This window comes from Eleutherodactylus coqui, chromosome 13 (assembly GCF_035609145.1).
Source record: "Eleutherodactylus coqui strain aEleCoq1 chromosome 13, aEleCoq1.hap1, whole genome shotgun sequence".
Lineage (NCBI taxonomy): Eukaryota > Metazoa > Chordata > Amphibia > Anura > Eleutherodactylidae > Eleutherodactylus > Eleutherodactylus coqui.
In genome coordinates, this window is record NC_089849.1 from 2458918 (window position 1) to 2479529 (window position 20612).

The 20612-nt window shown below is 49.5% G+C and overlaps 1 protein-coding gene across 7 annotated transcripts in view; it reads left to right on the forward strand.

The window, feature by feature from the left end:
* Window positions 1-12779, forward strand: part of ZMYND8 (zinc finger MYND-type containing 8) — a 134952-nt gene extending 122173 nt beyond the window's left edge. For 5 of the 7 annotated variants that reach the window (XM_066586288.1, XM_066586290.1, XM_066586294.1 and 2 more), the window contains 2 exons: window positions 4433-4581; window positions 12044-12779. In XM_066586288.1, the coding sequence (XP_066442385.1) occupies window positions 4433-4581; window positions 12044-12139 (245 nt within the window). In that variant the 3' untranslated portion in view covers window positions 12140-12779. Of the gene's footprint in view, window positions 1-4432; window positions 4619-12043 lie in introns of all 7 variants that reach the window. The other 2 variants (XM_066586292.1, XM_066586293.1) reach the window with 2 other exon arrangements.
* The last annotated feature ends 7833 nt before the right edge of the window (window positions 12780-20612 follow it).

Genomic DNA, 20612 nt, shown 5'->3' on the forward strand with positions numbered 1-20612 from the left:
GCTGTGTCCCCCAATGACCAGGACGAGAAAGAGATTTCACAGTAAGTTATTGCACCACATGAAAACCATTTTTTTGTGCGAAGTGATGCAACACAAAGGAAAGGCTCCATAGGGAAACATGGGCTACAAAACCTCGCAAATTGTGGCAATATTTAGCATCCCGGATTTTTTAATTTTTTTTGATAGCAATGTTGCAAGCTACAAAACATGGCTAATGTGAAGGAACCCGTAGGAAAGCATCGGCTTCACAAACATGCGATTTGTAGCGCTGTCGCATTGCGAGAAAATCACATGATTTTGTTGCTCGTGTGAAAGCAGTCGAATGCTTTCTATAAAGCTCTGCGCCGCCGTCCTCAGCTGTCCGGAGGAGCCGGTGAGCAGTGGAGGTAGTAGAGGTGAGCGCTGTGCCCCCTTGTTCACCCGATCAGCGAGCGTCTCTGCAGCGGACCCCCACTGATCAGTACTTTTTAATCGCTCACCTGACTGTAGTGCTACTAAGGACTAAGTCTGAGATGCCTCGGCGGACGTGCGTCTTTCCTCTTGATTTTTAATGTTTTATTATCTGTGTGCGGAACGATGGGCTGTCTACTTCAGTCCTACGAAATCTCTAACTGTGCAAGTGTACCTAGAAAAACTGATGGAAGGCGGAGCCGGCACACCAAATATTGATGGCATTTACATTTTACAGTTTGATCATTCACAAAATATATACTTCTGTTTTTGAAATCCTTCTTTTCCTCTGTACCATATCCAGCAAGTCCTCCCGCCATCACTGCCCGACACATTATGTCGTGTCCCCTCATTCTGCACTCAGGACCCCATAATGACAAAGTGACAAGAGAACCGGAGAAATCTTTATACATTGTTTAAAACTACAATTTAGCAGTGACCTCAGTAGTCACACCCCGTACTCAGTATTAGTTGAAGCCCCATTTGGCAGTGATTCCAACCCACAGTCTTCTTGGTGATGCCACAAGGTTTGCACCCCTGGATTTGGGGGTTTTTACCCTCTGTCGGGTTGGATGGGGGCCGTCTGTGGACAGCCATTGTCAGGTCTCCCCAGGGATGTCCCAAGGGGTTCAGGGCTCTGTCCGGGCCACTCAGGGACATTCACAGAGTTGTCCCCACTCCTGGGTGGTCTTGGCTGGGGTCTTAGTGTCATTGTCTTGTTGGAGGGTGACCCGTCTGCCCGGTCTGAGATCCCTTGTGTTCTGGATCAGGTTGTCATTATCTCTGTATTTTGCTACATTCGGTTTTCCATCCACCCTGACCGGTCTCCCCTCCCCCATAAGATGCTCCAACACCAGGCTTCACTGTAGGGATGGTATTGGGCAGGTGATGAGCGGCGCCTGGTTTCCATCCACCCTGACCGGTCTCCCCTCCCCCACATGATGCTCCACCACCAGGCTTCACTGTAGGGATGGTATTGGGCAGGTGATGAGCGGCGCCTGGTTTCCATCCACCCTGACCGGTCTCCCCTCCCCCAGCTTGATGCTCCACCACCAGGCTTCACTGTAGGGATGGTATTGGGCAGGTGATGAGCGGCGTCTGGTTTCCATCCTCTCTGACCGGTCTCCCCTCCCCCAGCTGGATGCTCCACCACCAGGCTTCACTGTAGGGATGGTATTGGGCAGGTGATGAGCGGCGCCTGGTTTCCATCCACCCTGACCGGTCTCCCCTCCCCCAGCTTGATGCTCCACCACCAGGCTTCACTGTAGGGATGGTATTGGGCAGGTGATCAGCAGCGCCTGGTTTCCATCCATCCTGACCAGTCTCCCCTCTCCCACATGATGCTCCACCACCAGGCTTCACTGTAGGGATGGTATTGGGCAGGTGATGAGCGGCGCCTGGTTTCCATCCATCCTGACCAGTCTCCCCTCCCCCAGTATGATGCTCCACCACCAGGCATCACTGTAGGGATGGTATTGGGCCGGTGATGAGCGGCGCCTGGTTTCCATCCACCCTGACTGGTTTCCCCTCCCCCACATGATGCTCCACCACCAGGCTTCACTGTAGGGATGGTATTGCGCAGGTGATGAGCGGCACATGCTTTCCATCCACCCTGACTGGTCTCCCCTCCCCCATAAGATGCTCCACCACCAGGCTTCACTGTAGGGATGGTATTGGGCAGGTGATGAGCGGCGCCTGGTTTCCATCCACCCTGACCGGTCTCCCCTCCCCCACATGATGCTCCACCACCAGGCTTCACTGTAGGGATGGTATTGGGCAGGTGATGAGCGGCGCCTGGTTTCCATCCACCCTGACCGGTCTCCCCTCCCCCAGCTTGATGCTCCACCACCAGGCTTCACTGTAGGGATGGTATTGGGCAGGTGATGAGCGGCGCCTGGTTTCCATCCACCCTGACCGGTCTCCCCTCCCCCAGCTTGATGCTCCACCACCAGGCTTCACTGTAGGGATGGTATTGGGCAGGTGATCAGCAGCGCCTGGTTTCCATCCATCCTGACCAGTCTCCCCTCTCCCACATGATGCTCCACCACCAGGCTTCACTGTAGGGATGGTATTGGGCAGGTGATGAGCGGCGCCTGGTTTCCATCCATCCTGACCAGTCTCCCCTCCCCCAGTATGATGCTCCACCACCAGGCATCACTGTAGGGATGGTATTGGGCCGGTGATGAGCGGCGCCTGGTTTCCATCCACCCTGACTGGTTTCCCCTCCCCCACATGATGCTCCACCACCAGGCTTCACTGTAGGGATGGTATTGCGCAGGTGATGAGCGGCACATGCTTTCCATCCACCCTGACTGGTCTCCCCTCCCCCATAAGATGCTCCACCACCAGGCTTCACTGTAGGGATGGTATTGGGCAGGTGATGAGCGGCGCCTGGTTTCCATCCACCCTGACCGGTCTCCCCTCCCCCACATGATGCTCCACCACCAGGCTTCACTGTAGGGATGGTATTGGGCAGGTGATGAGCGGCGCCTGGTTTCCATCCACCCTGACCGGTCTCCCCTCCCCCAGCTTGATGCTCCACCACCAGGCTTCACTGTAGGGATGGTATTGGGCAGGTGATGAGCGGCGCCTGGTTTCCATCCTCTCTGACCGGTCTCCCCTCTCCCAGCTGGATGCTCCACCACCAGGCTTCACTGTAGGGATGGTATTGGGCAGGTGATGAGCGGCGCCTGGTTTCCATCCTCTCTGACCGGTCTCCCCTCCCCCAGCTGGATGCTCCACCACCAGGCTTCACTGTAGGGATGGTATTGGGCAGGTGATGAGCGGCGCCTGGTTTCCATCCATCCTGACCAGTCTCCCCTCTCCCACATGATGCTCCACCACCAGGCTTCACGGTAGGGATGGTATTGGGCCGGTGATGAGCGGCGCCTGGTTTCCATCCATCCTGACCAGTCTCCCCTCCCCCAGTATGATGCTCCACCACCAGGCATCACTGTAGGGATGGTATTGGGCCGGTGATGAGCGGCGCCTGGTTTCCATCCACCCTGACTGGTTTCCCCTCCCCCACATGATGCTCCACCACCAGGCTTCACTGTAGGGATGGTATTGCGCAGGTGATGAGCGGCGCCTGGTTTCCATCCACCCTGACCGGTCTCCCCTCCCCCAGCTTGATGCTCCACCACCAGGCTTCACTGTAGGGATGGTATTGGGCAGGTGATGAGCGGCGCCTGGTTTCCATCCACCCTGACTGGTCTCTCCTCCCCCACATGATGCTCCACCACCAGGTATCACTGTAGGGATGGTATTGGGCCGGTGATGAGCGGCGCCTGGTTTCCTCCAGAAAAAAACGCTAAGAGACCATAAAGTTCCATCTTGGTGCCATCAGAGCAGAGAATCTTGTTTCTCGCAGTCTGAGGGTCCTTTGGGGTCTTTTTGGTAACTCCAGGGGGTTTCCATGTGTCTTACGGAGGAGGCTTCTTTCTTGCCCCTCCGCCATAAAGCCCAGATTGGTGGAGGCTGCAGGGATGGTTGACCTTCTGGAAGTTTCTCCCATCTGCACAGAGGGTCTTTGGAGCTCAGCCAGAGTGGCCGCTGGGTTCTTGTTCTCCTCTCTTACAAGACCCTTCTCCCCCTTTGGTGGGTCGGCAGCTCCAGGAAGAGTCCAATCAGGAGAGACCCCCTCAGAGATGATCAAGAACGATGAGAGACCCCAGAGCTACAGGTGTCATACCAAGGGGTGTCAATACTTAGGTCAGCGCTAAATGGGAGTTTTGATTAGATTATAATTTTGCAGATTTCTTCTGTTCTGTTGTCACTTTGTCATCATGGGGTACTGAGTGCAGAATGAGGGGGACACAAGATGTAAGAAAGTGAGGGGGTCTTTTTGGAGCTGCTGTAGATCATGTGCTCCCTGCAGCATCCCACCAGCTGTGCACATATTCCTGCACAGCGCCCCCGTACTACGGCTGCAGGGACTTCGGTGCCTCATCCGTCTTGTTAGTGAGTTGTATTCTATCTGCAGCTACAGCGACACAGCAGGAAGCAGACGCCGACCTGGGCAGTGATAAAACAGCACAAGCTCCAGCGGGTGCCCAGCCGCAGGCTGTCGAAAACGCCACAGCAACGAAAGAGAAGGATGGCGCAGTCGATAAGAGCAAAGAGAGCGTCACTGTACGTATCGCTGGTCGGTAGCTTGCCTACGTCCAAAGTGAGTGAAAACCGTTGTGTATGTCTGTCTGCAGAGGACCGGAGCTTCTCGCTTTCCGTCCATTTCCGAAATGCCTTGTTTTGTTTGACTTGTTCTTGTAACCTGAGAACCGTATCTGATCCCTTGTACTCTACGTCTGCTGTCTGCAGCGTCCCCGAGCCTCTCTCCAGGGTGTCAGTGGTGGTTGAAGTAGAGACTGATCCTGTGATGCCCCCTATACTGTATGATCGCACAACCCCAACCATCACTCAGTATCACATTCAATGCACAGAAATCATACGGAAGTCTTTGTAGTATCCTAAACACCCGGTCGCCTGTATACTGGAGCTGGAACCACAGAAAGCTCTGTGTGCTGCACCAAACTGTGCAAGGTTTATATCAAGGGTTCTATATACTACAAGTAGCTCCATATTCTCTACAGGACCCCCAATATTACCAGCACACTGTCTGCAGGTCCCATGTAATAGTGAAATATGGGGATCAGGGCATCGTTCCATCCAGTAATAGACCCCTTTATTTACTCCCCATTACATGTGGGTGTCGGCTTAGTGTCCATCCATAATAACGCTGATTTATTAATGACACACCCGGAAAAGACATGCACAATTTCTTTGCTTGTTGCTGCTTACATAGATGGGTGGAGTTGGAGGAGACCTCCAGGGGTCATCGGGTCCAGACCCCTGCTCAGTGCAGCATCACTAAATCATCCCATGTCTGTCCGCCTCTAAACACTTCCATTGAAGGAGAACTCCCCACCTCCCATGGCAACCTGTTCCACTCACTGATCCCCCTCACTGTCTAATATCTAATCTCTGTCTCCTCCCTTTCAGTTTCATCTCATTGCTTCTAGTCTTTCTTTGTGCAGATGAGAATAGGGCTGATCCCTCTGCACTGTGACAGCCCTTTAGATATTTGTAGACAGCTATTAAGTCTCCTCTCAGCCTTCTCTTCTGCTAAACATTCCCAGATCCTTTAACCGTTCCTCATAGGACATGATTTGCAGACCGCTCACCATCTTGGTAACTCTTCCCTGAACTTGCTCCAGTTTGTCTGTCTTTTTTAAAGTGGAGTGCCCAGAACTGGACCCAGTATTCCAGATGGGGTCTGACTAAGGAAGAGTAGAGGGGATAATGACCTCACGTGATCTAGACTCTATGCTTCTCTTAATACATCCCAGGATTGTGTTTGCCTTTTTGGCTGCTGCATCACATTGTTGACTCATGTTCAGTCTGATCCATTAGTGTACCCAAGTCTTTTTCACATGTGCTGCTGCTTAGCCCAATTCCTCCCATTCTGTATGCGCTTTCTTCATTTTTCTTGCCCAGATGTAGGACTTTGCATTTCTCCTTGTTAAATACCATTCTGTTAGTCGCTGACCACTGTTCAAGCTTTTCTAGATCTTTGTGAATCCTCTCCTCTCTTCCCTAGTGTTAGCTATCCCTCCTAGCTTTGTGTCGTCGAAAAACTGTTCAAATTTGCCATCAATTCCCTACTCTGGATCATTTATAACAATGTTGACCAACACTGGGCCTAGGACAGAGCCTTGTAGTCCCCACTTGATACATTCTCCCACTTGGATGTGTAGCCATTTATGACCACTCTTTGAGTCCGATCACACAGCCAGTTGTGAATCCACCTAACAGATGCCTTGTCAATCCCAGATTTGTCATTTTTTCAATAAGTATGGTATGAGATACTTTGTCAAAAGCTCCACTAAAGTCAAGATATACTATATCCACCGCATTTCCCTGCCCAACCCAGTTGGTGATTCTGTCATAGTAAGACATTAGACCCGTCTGGCATGACTTGTTTGTTACAAACCCATGCTGGCTCTGGTTAATTACTCCATTCTCATCCAAGTACCTGCATACATGCTGGTTAATAATCTGTTCAAAGATCTTTCCTGGTATAGAAGTCAGGCTCACAGGCCTGTAGTTTCCTGGATCCACCTTCTTCCCTTTTTTGAAGACAGGGACAGCATTTGCTCTTCTCCAATCTTCTGGGACTTCTGTTCTCCAGGAATTGTCACAGATTATGGCGAGTGGTTCAGCAATTACCTCCACTGCTTCCTTTAGTATCCTAGGATGTAATTCATCTGGACCTTGAGACGTGAATTCATGTAAGTTAGCTAAGTGTTCCCTCACCATCTCTCTGCTTATAGATAGCCTGCATTCTTGTATCCCCCATTAGCACAGGAATCACCTTGCAACTGATCAGTGAATTAACAGAATCGGGGCCTACAGGAACACACGAGCAACACTAGTGATGTGAGTAGTTGGCTATGAGGACAGTCAATCCCATGCAGCGTTTTCTGTCATATATGTTGCTCCACACGTTAGTCTGAACTTGTAGATAAAGCATTGGTGTAGCAGAAGGACCGCAGCTATACTGGGACGCTCTGAGACATAGTGACTGTAGGGGGTAACATCTGACCAGAGACGTGGCGATCCGACCCCTGTGGTCCATCCGCTGCTTTATCTCCAGGGCGCTCACTTCTGTCATTCATGTCTCTGGCCAGCTCTTTCATCCTTTACCACTCCCCCACCACCCTCATTGGTCAGCCCCCTCCTTTACCCCCTCCCCGATCACCCTCATTGGTCAGTCCTCATGCTTCCTGTGCTGTCTCAGCAGATAGCTACAGGTGTGGCAGTGGGCAGTCAGCACTAAAACTGGTCCACGTGCCGCCAAGCGCTGCCTTTATCCCAACTCCTCAGTCCACAATTGTAAGTACCAGCACTCCTCTCATCCGCTCTGACCAGCCCTGCCGCCACTCTGTGATATGCCAGATGACCTCCGGCTCTGCCATGCCTCTCGCCTTACTGGCTGCACTCTGGGGGACATATAATGTGTTGGAGATGTTACTGGCTGCACTCTGGGGGACATATAATGCGTTGGAGATATTACTGGCTGCACTCTGGGGGACATATAATGTGTTGGAGATGTTACTGGCCGCACTCTGGGGGACATATAATGTGTTGGAGATGTTACTGGCCGTACTCTGGGGGACATATAATGTGTTGGAGATGTTACTGGCCGCACTCTGGGGCACATATAATGTGTTGGAGATGTTACTGGCCGCACTCTGGGGCACATATAATGTGTTGGGGATGTTACTGGCCGCACTCTGGGGGACATATAATGTGTTGGAGAGGTTACTGGCTGTACTCGGGGACATATAATGTGTTGTAGATGTTACTGGCCGCACTCTGGAGGACATATAATGTGTTGGAGATGTTACTGGCCGCACTCTGGGGGACATATAATGTGTTGGAGATGTTACTGGCCGCACTCTGGGGGACATATAATGTGTTGGAGATGTTACTGGCCGCACTCTGGGGGACATATAATGTGTTGGAGATGTTACTGGCTGCAGTCTGGGGGACATATAATGTGTTGGGGATGTTACTGGCCGCACTCTGGGGGACATATAATGTGTTGGGGATGTTACTGGCCGCACTCTGGGGGACATATAATTTGTTGGACATGTTACTGGCCGCACTCTGGGGGACATATAATGTGTTGGACATGTTACTGGCAGCACTCTGGGGGACATATAATGTGTTGGACATGTTACTGGCCGCACTCTGGGGGGACATATAATGGGTTGGAGATGTTACTGGCTGCACTCTGGGGGGACATATAATGTGTTGGAGATGTTACTGGCTGCACTCTGGGGGGACATATAATGTGTTGGAGATGTTACTGGCCGCACTCTGGGGGACATATAATGTGTTGGAGATGTTACTGGCTGCAGTCTGGGGGACATATAATGTGTTGGGGATGTTACTGGCCGCACTCTGGGGGACATATAATGTGTTGGGGATGTTACTGGCCGCACTCTGGGGGACATATAATTTGTTGGACATGTTACTGGCCGCACTCTGGGGGACATATAATGTGTTGGACATGTTACTGGCAGCACTCTGGGGGACATATAATGTGTTGGACATGTTACTGGCCGCACTCTGGGGGGACATATAATGGGTTGGAGATGTTACTGGCTGCACTCTGGGGGGACATATAATGGGTTGGAGATGTTACTGGCTGCACTCTGGGGGGACATATAATGTGTTGGACATGTTACTGGCTGCACTCTGGGGGACATATAATGTGTTGGACATGTTACTGGCCGCACTCTGGGGGACATATAATGTGTTGGAGAGGTTACTGGCCGCACTCTGGGGGACATATAATGTGTTGGAGAGGTTACTGGCTGCACTCTGGGGGACATATAATGTGAGTAACACAGTTGCCCCCGCTTTGCCGCCTTCTATGACCCAGTCGATCTGTGCTTGTTGTATGCAGGATGAAATCCATGTGAATTTTAGATTAATTTTTATGGCTTTTTTTTTGGGGGGGGGGGGGGTAAACAAAAGAAAAATAGCAGTTTCTGGCGTTCCTTTTACTCATCTTGTTCATTGGGGACGCGGCTTGGAGCAGACGTGTAAAGAGTGTTAGTGTGGTGTCACATGGCAGTGCAGCAAATGGTAGTGCCCTGTGCCTGGAGGACCCCATCGGCTATAGATGCCCCTGCCCGCTTACCTCCCAGGTGCCTGGCGGAGCCAATTGACTATAGATGGCCCTGCCCGCTTACCTCCCATGTGCCTGGCGGAGCCCATTGGCTACAGATGGCCCTGCCTGCTTATCTCTAGGTGCCTGGCGGAGCCCATTGACTATAGATGGCCCTGCCTGCTTACCTCCCAGGTGCCTGGCGGACCCCATTAGCTATAGATGGCACTGCCGGCTTACCTCCCAGGTGCCTGGCGGAGCCCATTGGCTATAGATGGCCCTGCCTGCTTATCTCCAGGTGCCTGGCGGAGCCCATTGACTATAGATGGCCCTGCCCGCTTATCTCCCAGGTGCCTGACGAAGCCCATTGGCTATAGATGGCACTGCCCGTTTACCTCCCAGGTGCCTGGCGGAGCCCATTGACTATAGATGGCCCTGCCCGCCTACCTCCCAGGTGCCTGGCAGACTCCATTGACTATAGAGGGCCCTGCCCGCTTACCTCCCAGGTGCCTGGCGGACTCCATTGACTATAGATGGCCCTGCCCGCTTACCTCCCAGGTGCCTGGCGGACTCCATTGACTATAGATGGCCCTGCCCGCTTACCTCCCAGGTGCCTGTGTCTTAAGGCCTGGACTTCCGTCTTGTTCACGGATTAATGATTCGGACCCAGCAGTATGCCCGCTACTCTGCCAGGCTGTAATCGTCCTGATTGCACTCATGAAGCATTTCACAGGTTTTTATTCCAACTTTTTCCTTGTTCCCAAGACTGATGGGTTCGCCCGCTCTCTTCTAGACTCGAAGAAACTGAATAAACATGTAAGTTTGGCATTTCTGCATTGCGTCTCTAGGGTAGTGGTGCTCATGGTACGAAGACATGGTCAACCCTTCCACTTGGAGACTATCTTCTCTTCCACCCAGAGTTTAGCCGCACTTTGTCTAACGCTGTAGTGATTGAAGGGAGTTTTACTGAACCGGTCATCCAAAGTACGATGAAAGCTGGAAAATCCTCCTCCTCTTCTGGGGTTTACTGCCGGGTATGGAAAGCTATCTCCGTCCGGTGCGAACAGTGTGGTTTTCACCCCATGCGTTTTTCTCTTTCCCGACGCCTTTCTTTTCTCCCGTCACGTCTAGACATGGGCCACTTCTCCCTTCTCCCTATCGTTCTCCAGTTCCTCCTTGGGACCATAACTTGGTCCTAGATGCTCTTCAGTCATGTCCCTTCAAACCTATGCAAGACATTTGACATACAAGGTGGCATTTGTGGTTGCAGTCGCCTTCATTAGCCTATTCTTAGTGCTCACAGCCCTCCTGGCCAAGCCTCCCTTCACTGCAGTCCACCAGGGCGAGGTTGTCCTCCGTCCTGTGCCCTCCTTCGTACCAAAGGTGGTGTCATCATTGCACATTAATGAGAACATTATGCTCCCATTCTCCTGCCCTGCAGGCGCTCTCCAGAAGCTCAGATTGGCCTGTGCTCTGAGAATCTGTTTGTCTCTAACTTCCGCTTTTAGGGAGCTGGCTCACTTTTTGTATCCCAGGGCCCTGGACAAGGCCGTGCGGCTTCCAAGGTGATTGTTTCATGCTGGATTAGGTCAGCCGTGGTAGAGGCATACTGGGCAAAGGGCACAGATCCTGCCTTCTGTGTTGCTGCACATTGCACTTGGGCACCTGTTGGGCAGCGTGTAACGCCGCTTCCACCCTTCAGCCACGGGGACCTCTTTACACACTTTTTACCAAATTCTACAAGGTTCCCTCTTTTGCATCCTCTGATGTCTCTCAGCCGGCGTGTTCTGCAGTCTGCCATATAACTGTCTTCTTACGTATTTTTCCCACCCCCGGGGGCTGCCCTAGGATGTCCGACAGTCAAAGCTGTGCCCCCCAATGATACTGACTTACTGTAAAGCCTCTCGCCTCGTTCATTATGGCACACGTTGCCCACCCAGTTTCCATTATGAGCCTTGTGTTGGAGTTACGTTTTATATCTTCCATATCCTACTCTGCTGCTTGCATGCAAACTGATTGCCTCGCTGCTGGCAGGAGGGGCAGAGCTGGTAGGAAGAGCTAGCGTTCTGCCCAGTGTCCCCTCTTAGTGGCAGCAGCTATCCCCCACGGTCAGCCATGTCCCCCAATGAATGAGACGAGAAAAAAAGATTTTACTTAAGTACAAAAATCTCATTTTTAAAGCATTCGCCATGTGGTAAATAAGCAATTATTTTTTTTCATTGGCTCGTTACGTAATACTTATATTTATTATCAATTTACAGTTTTTGTGGAGAAAAATGTCAGTTTTTTATTATTATAAACAGTATATTTTTTTAAATGTAAACTTATTTGCACTTTTTTGACACCGTTTTAGTAACTCAGGGGACTTGGATGCAGTCGGTCAATCGCTAGGACAGCACACTGCATTACTTATGTAGTGCATTCTCCTAAGACAGCAACATATTCTACTCTGCCGGAAGCGGGGTCTAATAGGCTGAGTCACATGGCAGACGGACATGGAGGCCTTTGTTAGGCTTCCAGCTGCCATGGAAACGCGTTGTTACCTTGCAATCACACTGCAGGGTACCGATGGGTGACAGAAGGACCCCCCATTCCACTTTCATCTGCTCACATGCTGCAGTTGTTGTTGATTGTGGCATATAAGGGGTTAAACTGCCAGATTGTGAGGTTTCTCTGTTCCTGGCCGTTAGAGCAGGAGCCCCGCAGTCAGTATTTGGCCAGGCCACCGCCTTATAAAGATGCAGGTTTAAAGCTCAATAAAAAGCTGCACTAGCGGCCCCTAAGGGGTTAATATTGTTGGTGACTTCATGCGGGTCTCTGTGCCCCATTAATGCTTAAACGTTGTGGCACGATCATGTGACCAGATCTTTCCAGTATGTTGATTTCTGGTAGCTGACTGATTTCTCTCCTCTGCAGACCATCCCTGTGGTTGTGAGCCCCAGTGCAGTGGCGGTGAGGGCGGGCGTTCAGTATGTGCAGACCACCATGCCGGTCCAGGTGAGGAGAGTATAACCTGTGAGCAGTGACCCAGCGAGACACTACAGAGCGAGCGCCGCGCCCTGGATGTAAATACTGTACAATCTGTGAGCAGAGGATGACCGTCTTTTTATATTTCTATTCACTTTAACTTATGGACGTTTTCCCGGCGCCGCCGCGTCATTATAATGGACGCTGCTGAAGTGCGCGCTCCCGGACGGACAGAACACCATGTAAATAAGCAGAAGATTCTTGTATCATTATAATCCATGTACAAAGACGTATAAAACCGCGCTCATCGCAAGAGGCCGCGGCGTACAATCAGTGCTTCACCCCAATGTGGGCACGTCCCACGGAAACCATCCCAATCACCGGCAGGGAGCAGCGGGCGCCATGTTCATCTGGATGACCTTACAAGGGTTGTACAATCAGTGCTGTACAGTATCATTCCGGCGCCGCGCCTCCCACATTTATCACACTGTTGATTTTCACCATTGTGCGTAACGGAGACGGTGTGTCAGTAGCCAACGGCAAATACACGATGGCGGCACCTGATCCTGAGTGAGAGGCGGTATCCGTTTGGAGCGCGGCCGCTTTCCTCGGCTTTTAGCATATGGAAGTATTTTTTCACATTTTCTTTGTATAAAATTTGTATTAAATCCAGACGTTTCCTTTTCTTGCCGTTCCTTTCCTTCTGGTTCTCTTCCGCTTCGTTCCATGTACACAGCTCCATTCCAAGCCACAATCCAGCACAGGGTGAGTGAACCGGTTCAGGAAGGACTTTAGGTTTTATACAACTTCATCTTGTATTCTGAAAAGATCTGCAACTTTCTAATTGAGTTTGTGTTTTGGTTCCTCATTAGATGCTTGCTGTCAGTGAGTGGAACATTTTTATTTATATCCAGAGGCTGAAGACTCACCCTACACGCATCCACATAACCCAGGGTTTGTTGCATGATCTCCACTTCCTGGGCTCCAGACTGATACGTGACCTGCACTGATACATTGTCACAGTCTGCTCATGTGACAGAGGATTGCCAACACTGGACCCAATTGTAACAACCCCCCAGCAAGGTCAGGATGCGTTTTCAGCCTCTAGATGTTAGAGGTTGTGCCACAATTGCAAATTATTCCCCATCCAAAGGATATCCACAGAATAGGGGATAATTTGCTCATCAGGGGGGGCCCGTGTTCCCCGTTGTCCTCACTACAGAATGACTGCACCCCATACAGTGAGGAAGAAATGAGAGTGCTAGTCACGCCAGGACACTACGTGACTGAGGAGATGCCTGACGGCAGCGGCTTGGCTTTCTTATAGCCCCTTTGAAATGAATGCAGCGCCTACTGCTCATGTTCTTTCAGCGCTCCCTTCGTGCTGATGTTGGCCTCTGTGGACGGGCTAACTTGTAATTGTGGTACAACCCCTTTAAGAATGTTCCGTTCACTGACAACAAACAGAAATTAAAAAAGAAACTGAAGGTCTAATAGAAAGTGTCAGAAGGTTTCTACAATGATGGCGCTCCAGGGACTCTGCGCAGGAAGAGAAGCCGCTTCATGGAGGTTTGCCCATATGCTGCCTGGTCCAATATCTGATGCCAGTCCAGGTGAGGAGGGGCTCCTGTGTGTCCCGCTTTACGTCATGTTCTATGGATTATCATTACACTGTGACAGATTCTGGGTTAACACTCTTCTATCACTTTCACTTGTTGATTGCTCCAGTCACATCCAGAGCTGCTCTCAAAATTCTTTTTGCCCCTGAACATCCAGGACTGTGCCTGATAACTCAACTCTGACGGTGTAACTTTATTCTGGTGGCAGGAAAATAGTAGAATGGTAGCTGCAGCTCTGGATGTTACTGGAGTAAGCCATGTCTCCCACAATGCACTGCTCTCTTTTCTGTGTAACTTTTCTCCTAAACAGCGGAGACAGAGACGTTCCTGCGCTCGCATTTTTAGCTGTATTTGTTAGTTTTCCTTTTCTCCACACAGCACAGAGGTGTATTGTGGGGGTCGGGCACACTGCGGCTGGATGATGGGAGTGATGGTAATGAATGCCCTGGTTTATATGCATCATACATGACTGACATATTGTTTGTTCTGCTTCTATTGGGCGTACCTCTGCCCCCAGCTCTCACACTGGATGATGGGTGCGGTTGGTTATGTTGTGATGGGAGGAAGGTTGGGTACTGATATTTTGTTATACGATACTAAACTGATCCCTCAGTCTGCCGCCATTACCTGAAAGACATCACTTTACAGAGAAAGGCTTCTGCCCACCAGGTAGGTCTGATTTCCAACTGTTGTGGAACCACAAGTCCCAGCTCAGAAATGATTCAACTGCTTCAGGAAAAGACAGCCACTGCTATATGATGTAATGTCATCACAGTCTTACACCACCTCACCCTCTGCACAAGCATGCCCACTACCCCCTCCTATAGAAGATACAGAGCATGCCCACTACCCCCTCCTATAGAAGATACAGAGCATGCCCTCTACCCCCTCCTATAGAAGATACAGAGCATGCCCACTACCCCCTCCTATAGAAGATACAGAGCATGCCCACTACCCCCTCCTATAGAAGATACAGAGCATGCCCACTACCCCCTCCTATAGAAGATACAGAGCATGCCCACTACCCCCTCCTATAGAAGATACAGAGCATGCTCAGTACACTGACGTTACAGATGGGGAACACTCGGCTCCTGCTCCTCCACATCACATCCCTCTGACTTCACTGTCTGTTCCGAATTGGTTATGGAGAAGTGTGTGCACACAAAGTAGGGTGGGGGCATCGACACAAAATATCGATAGTCCACAGAGTATCGACTATCGCTGAACAAACTATCGATTATCCAATAAGATCGGTGGGAAACTATCCAGATTTCGGTATATCGAATTTTTTAAATGCTGTATAAAAACAAAGCCGGTGCGGGGTTAATAAAGCAACAATCAGCAAAGAGAATTGGCTTTAAAAACTTCAAACTGTTGAATTTCTTATTAACTTCTAACTATTAATAACATGAAAATAGATCAGGGTTACAGATGAGACATTATGAGGGCTATGAAGACCCCCAACAATCATCATCTAACGAGCCAACAAACACACTGAGACCAGGTCCGGCCGAGGAAGCCAGAAGCCGCTGGAGCTGACGGGATGTGAGCCTGATCTCTGGTTGTGGGGCTGCGTGCCATGCTTTTTTTCAAGTTGCCACTGAGGGACCAACGGTCTCCACGGCAACTTGTAAACAATGCAGGGCCTGGTAACCCGAACGCAGTTGTAATTGCGTTAGATGGGTCTCCTAGCTTTTCTATGGGCACTGCGTTCACATTAGACGCTGACCCTGCGACATGTCGCGTCTCTTTTTCTGGACGTGACCTTTGTGTGTTTGGCACAGCCCTCCATCTCTCATTTAGAAAGCATTGCCCACAGCCATGGCGTTAGACCCCAGCGTTCAGAGCCTGCGTCTAAGGCGATGAACAAACGCATGTGGAGGAGGGGCCGAAGACCCCACTGCAGCAAACCTGATTGGTGACAGAGAGTCGCCTCACACTTTCCAGAAGTTTCTAGAACTTGTTTATAAGTTCATTAGTACGATGAGCAAAACTACATCCTGTACAACACAAAGGGAAGAGAGGAGATCCGGTCACCGGACCGCAAGACGGGCTGCTTCATTACAGAATCCATATTGTATCGCCTTACACTATCGATGTTACTGATATAGCGGACATCACAATATCCAGGGAAAGTATCACCAAAGCATTAGCCATATTTCAATATATCAGTTTTCAATGTACCAGGCTTAACACAAAGTAACTGAGACCGACCCACTGCTTATATCAAAACCAATGTGCTTCTGATTTATTAAAAGCATCATGGTACATGTATGCGCCAAATGACGAAGCAATAGAGATACATGCCCTTAAGGTCATAAGTACTCATAATATGTGTGCTTGCATAGGCTGATGTGAGAAACATGAAAATATACACAGTCCTATCTCTACTCTTGTTGCTGCCTTCTTTCACGAGTTTCGCCCATTCTTCAACGCATAATTGTGCATCTACTTTTGTTACCTGCTTCTAGTTTCACCGGCGGCTGCCGGCCCACGTGGCCTCGCTGTCCAATCGGTGCCATTCATAGATTCCGCCAATCACAGCCATTCACGGATGAATGGCACCGATTGGAGCATCCAGCACTGCCTGAGTTGGCTGTGACTCAGCCAATCAGAGCAATCTCTTGCTGAAGGCGGGGGATTTCAATCTCGTCACTAGCAAGATGACAAGTGCCCAGCACGGAAATCCGGACAGCGGCTGCTGGGACACTGACTGCACCTGCAAGATGAATTATTTTTTTTTCTCTCAGGTAGTGTAGCTAGCTCAACTCCTCCTCCCTCCACATCATATCACTGAGCATGCTCACTACATACTCCTATGGAAGTCACATATGATGGGGACGGCTTACTCCTCCTTCCTCCGCATCATATGACTGGGTATGCTCACTACACACTCCTATAGATGTAATCGATGAGGACAGCTCAACTCTTCCTCCCTCCACATCATATGACTGAACAAGCTCACTACACACTTCTATAGATGAGGACTGCTCAGCTCCTCCTCCCTCCACATCATATCACTGAGCATGCTCACTACATACTCCTATAGAAGTCACATATGATGGGGACAGCCGAACTCCTCCTTCCTCCACATCATATGACTGGGTATGCTCACTACACACTCCTATAGATGTAATCGATGAGGACAGCTCTGCTCCTCCTTCCTCCACATCATATCACTGAGCATGCTAAGTACACACTCGTATAGATGTAATAGATGAGGAAAGCTTAACTCCTCCTTCCACATAATATGACTGAGCATGCTCACTACACACTCCTATAGATGTAATAGATGAGGATAGCTCAACTCCTCCTCCCTCCACATCATATGACTGAACAAGCTCACTACACACTTCTATAGATGAGGACTGCTCAGCTCCTCCTCCCTCCACATCATATCACTGAGCATGCTAAGTACATACTCCTATAGAAGTCACATATGATGGGGACAGCTCAACTCCTCCCTCCACAGTATATGACTGAGCATGCTCACTACACACTCTTATAGATATAATGGGTGAGGAGAGCTCAACTCCTTCTCCCTCCACATCATATCACTGAGCATGCTCACTACAAACTCCTATAGAAGTCACATATGATGGGGATAGCTTAACTCCTCCTCCCTCCACATCATATGACTGAGCATGCTCACTACACACTCCTTTAGATGTAATAGATGAGGACAGCTCAACTCCTCCTTCCTCAACATCATATGACTGAGCATGCTCACTACACACTCCTATAGAAGTCACTTATGATGGGGATAGCTCAACTCCTCCTCCCTCCACATCATATGACTGAGCATGCTCACTACACACTCCTTTAGATGTAATAGATTGACTGCTCAGCTCCTCCTCCCACAACATCATATCACTGAGCATGCTCACTACACACTCCTATAGAAATCACATATAATGGGTATAGCTCAACTCCTCCTCCCTCCACATAATGACTGAGCATGCTCACTACACACTCGTATGGATATAATAGATGAGGACAGCTTAACTCCTCCTTCCTCCACATCATATCACTAAGCATGCTCACTACACACTCCTATAGATGTAATAGATGAAGACTGCTCAGCTCCTCCTCCCTCCACATCATATCACTTGGCTTGTTAAGTACATACTCCTATAGAAGTCACATATGATGGGGACAGCTCAACTCCTCCCTCCACATCATATCACTGAGCATGCTAAGTACATACTCCTATAAATGTAATAGATGAGGACAGCTCAACTCCTCCCTCCACATCATATGACTGAGCATGCTCACTACATACTCCTATAGATGTAATAGATGAAGACTGCTCAGCTCCTCCTCCCACCACATCATATCACTGAGCATGCTCACTACATACTCCTATAGAAGTCACATATGATGGGGACGGCTTACTCCTCCTTCCTCCACATCATATGACTGAGCATGCTCACTACACACTCCTATAAATGTAATAGATGAGGACAGCTCAACTCCTCCTCCCTCCACATCATATCACTGAGCATGCTCACTACACACTCGTATAGATGTAATAGATGGGGACAGCTCTACTCCTTCTCCCTCTACATCATATCAGTGAACATGCTGACTACACACTCCTGTAGATGTAATAGATGAGGACAGCTCAACTCCTACTCCCTCCACATCATATCACTGAGCATGCTCACTACACACTACTATAAATGTAATAGATGAGGACAGCTCACCTCCTCCTCCCTCCACATCATAAGACTGAGCATGCTCACTCCAGACTACTATAAATGTTATAAATGAGGACAACTCAACTCCTCCTCCCTCCGCATCCTGTCACTGAGCATGCTCACTACACACTCCTATAGATGTAAGAGAGGACAGCTCTACTCCTCCTCCCTCCACATCATATGACTGAGCATGCTCACTACACACTCCTATAGAAGTCACATATGGGGAAAGCTCAACTCCTCCCTCCACATCATATGACTGAGCATGCTCACTACACACTCCTATAGATGTAGTAGATGAAGACTGCTCATCTCCTCCTCCCACCACATCATATCACTGAGTATGCTAAGTACATACTCCTAGAAGTTACATATGATGGGGACAGCTCAACTCCTCCCTCCACATCATATGACTGAGCATGCTCACTACACGCTTGTATAGATGTAATAGATGAGCACAGCTCAACTCCTCCTCCCTCCACATCATATCACTGAGCATGCTCACTACATACTCGTATAAAAGTCACAAATGATGGGGACGGCTTACTCCTCCCTCCTCCACATCATATCACTGAGCATGCTCACTACACACTCCTATAGATGTAATAGAGGAGGACAGCTCTACTCCTCCTCCCTCCACATCATATGACTGAGCATGCTCACTACACACTCCTATAGATGTAATATATGAGGACAGCTCAGCTGCTCCTCCCTCCACATCATATCACTGAGCATGCTCACTACACACTCCTATAGAAGTCACATATGGGGAAAGCTCAACTCCTCCCTCCACATCATATGACTGAGCATGCTCACTACACACTCCTATAGATGTAATAGATGAGGACAGCTCAACTCCTCCTTCCTCAACATCATATGACTGAGCATGCTCACTACACACTCCTATAGAAGTCACTTATGATGGGGATAGCTCAACTCCTCCATAAAGACATTATAGATGACCTGGACTGCTCAGCTCCTCCTCCCTCCACATCATATCACTGAGCATGCTCACTACACACTCCTATAAATGTAATAGATGAGGATTCCTGAGCTCCTCCTCCCTCCACATCATATCACTGAGCATGCTCACTACACACTCCTATAGAAGTCACACATGATGGGGACAGCTCAACTCCTCCTCCCTCTACATCATATCACTGAGCATGCTCACTACACACTCCTATAGATGTAATGGATGAGGACAGCTCAACGCCTCCTCCCACCGCATCCTGTCACTGAGCATGCTCACTACACACTCCTATAGAAGTCACATATGATGGGGACAGCTCAACTCCTCCCTCCGCATCATATCACTGAGCATGCTCACTAAACTTACATAAACATCATAGATAATGGGGACAGGTAAGCTCATCCTTTCATATACACATTATAGATGACTTGGACTGCTCAGCTCCTCCTCCCTCCACATCATATCACTAAGCATGCTCACTATATAATAATATAGAAGTCACATATGATGGGGACAGCTCAACTCCTCCTCCCTCCACATCAAATGACTGAGCATGCTCACTACACACTCCTATAAATGTAATAGATGAGGACACCTCAACTCCTCCTCCCTCCACAGGTCCCCGAGCTTGCTCACTACACACTCCTATAGATGTAATAGATGAGGACAACTCAACTCCTCCTCCCTCCACATCATATCACTGAGCATGCTCACTAAACTTACATAAACATCAAAGATAATGGGGACAGTTATGCTCATCCTTTCATATAAACATTATAGATGACTGGGAGTGCTCAGCTACACCTCCCTCTACATCATATCACTGAATATGCTCACCACATACTCCTATAGAAGTCACATATGATGGGGACAGCTCAACCCCTCCTCCCCCCCCCACAACATATCACTGAGCATGCTCACTACACACTCCTATAGAGGTAATTGATGAGGACAGCTCAACTCCTCCTCCCTCCACAGGTCCCCGAGCATGCTCACTACACACTCCTATAGAGGTAATTGATGAGGACAACTCAACTCCTCCTCCCTCCACATGATATCACTTAACATGCTCACTAAACTTACTTACACATCAAAGATAATTGGGACAGCTATCCTCATCCTTTCATATAGACGTTATAGATGACCTGGACTGCTCTGCTCCTCCTCCCTCCACATGATATGACTGAGCATGCTCACTACACACTCCTATAGATGTAATAGATGAG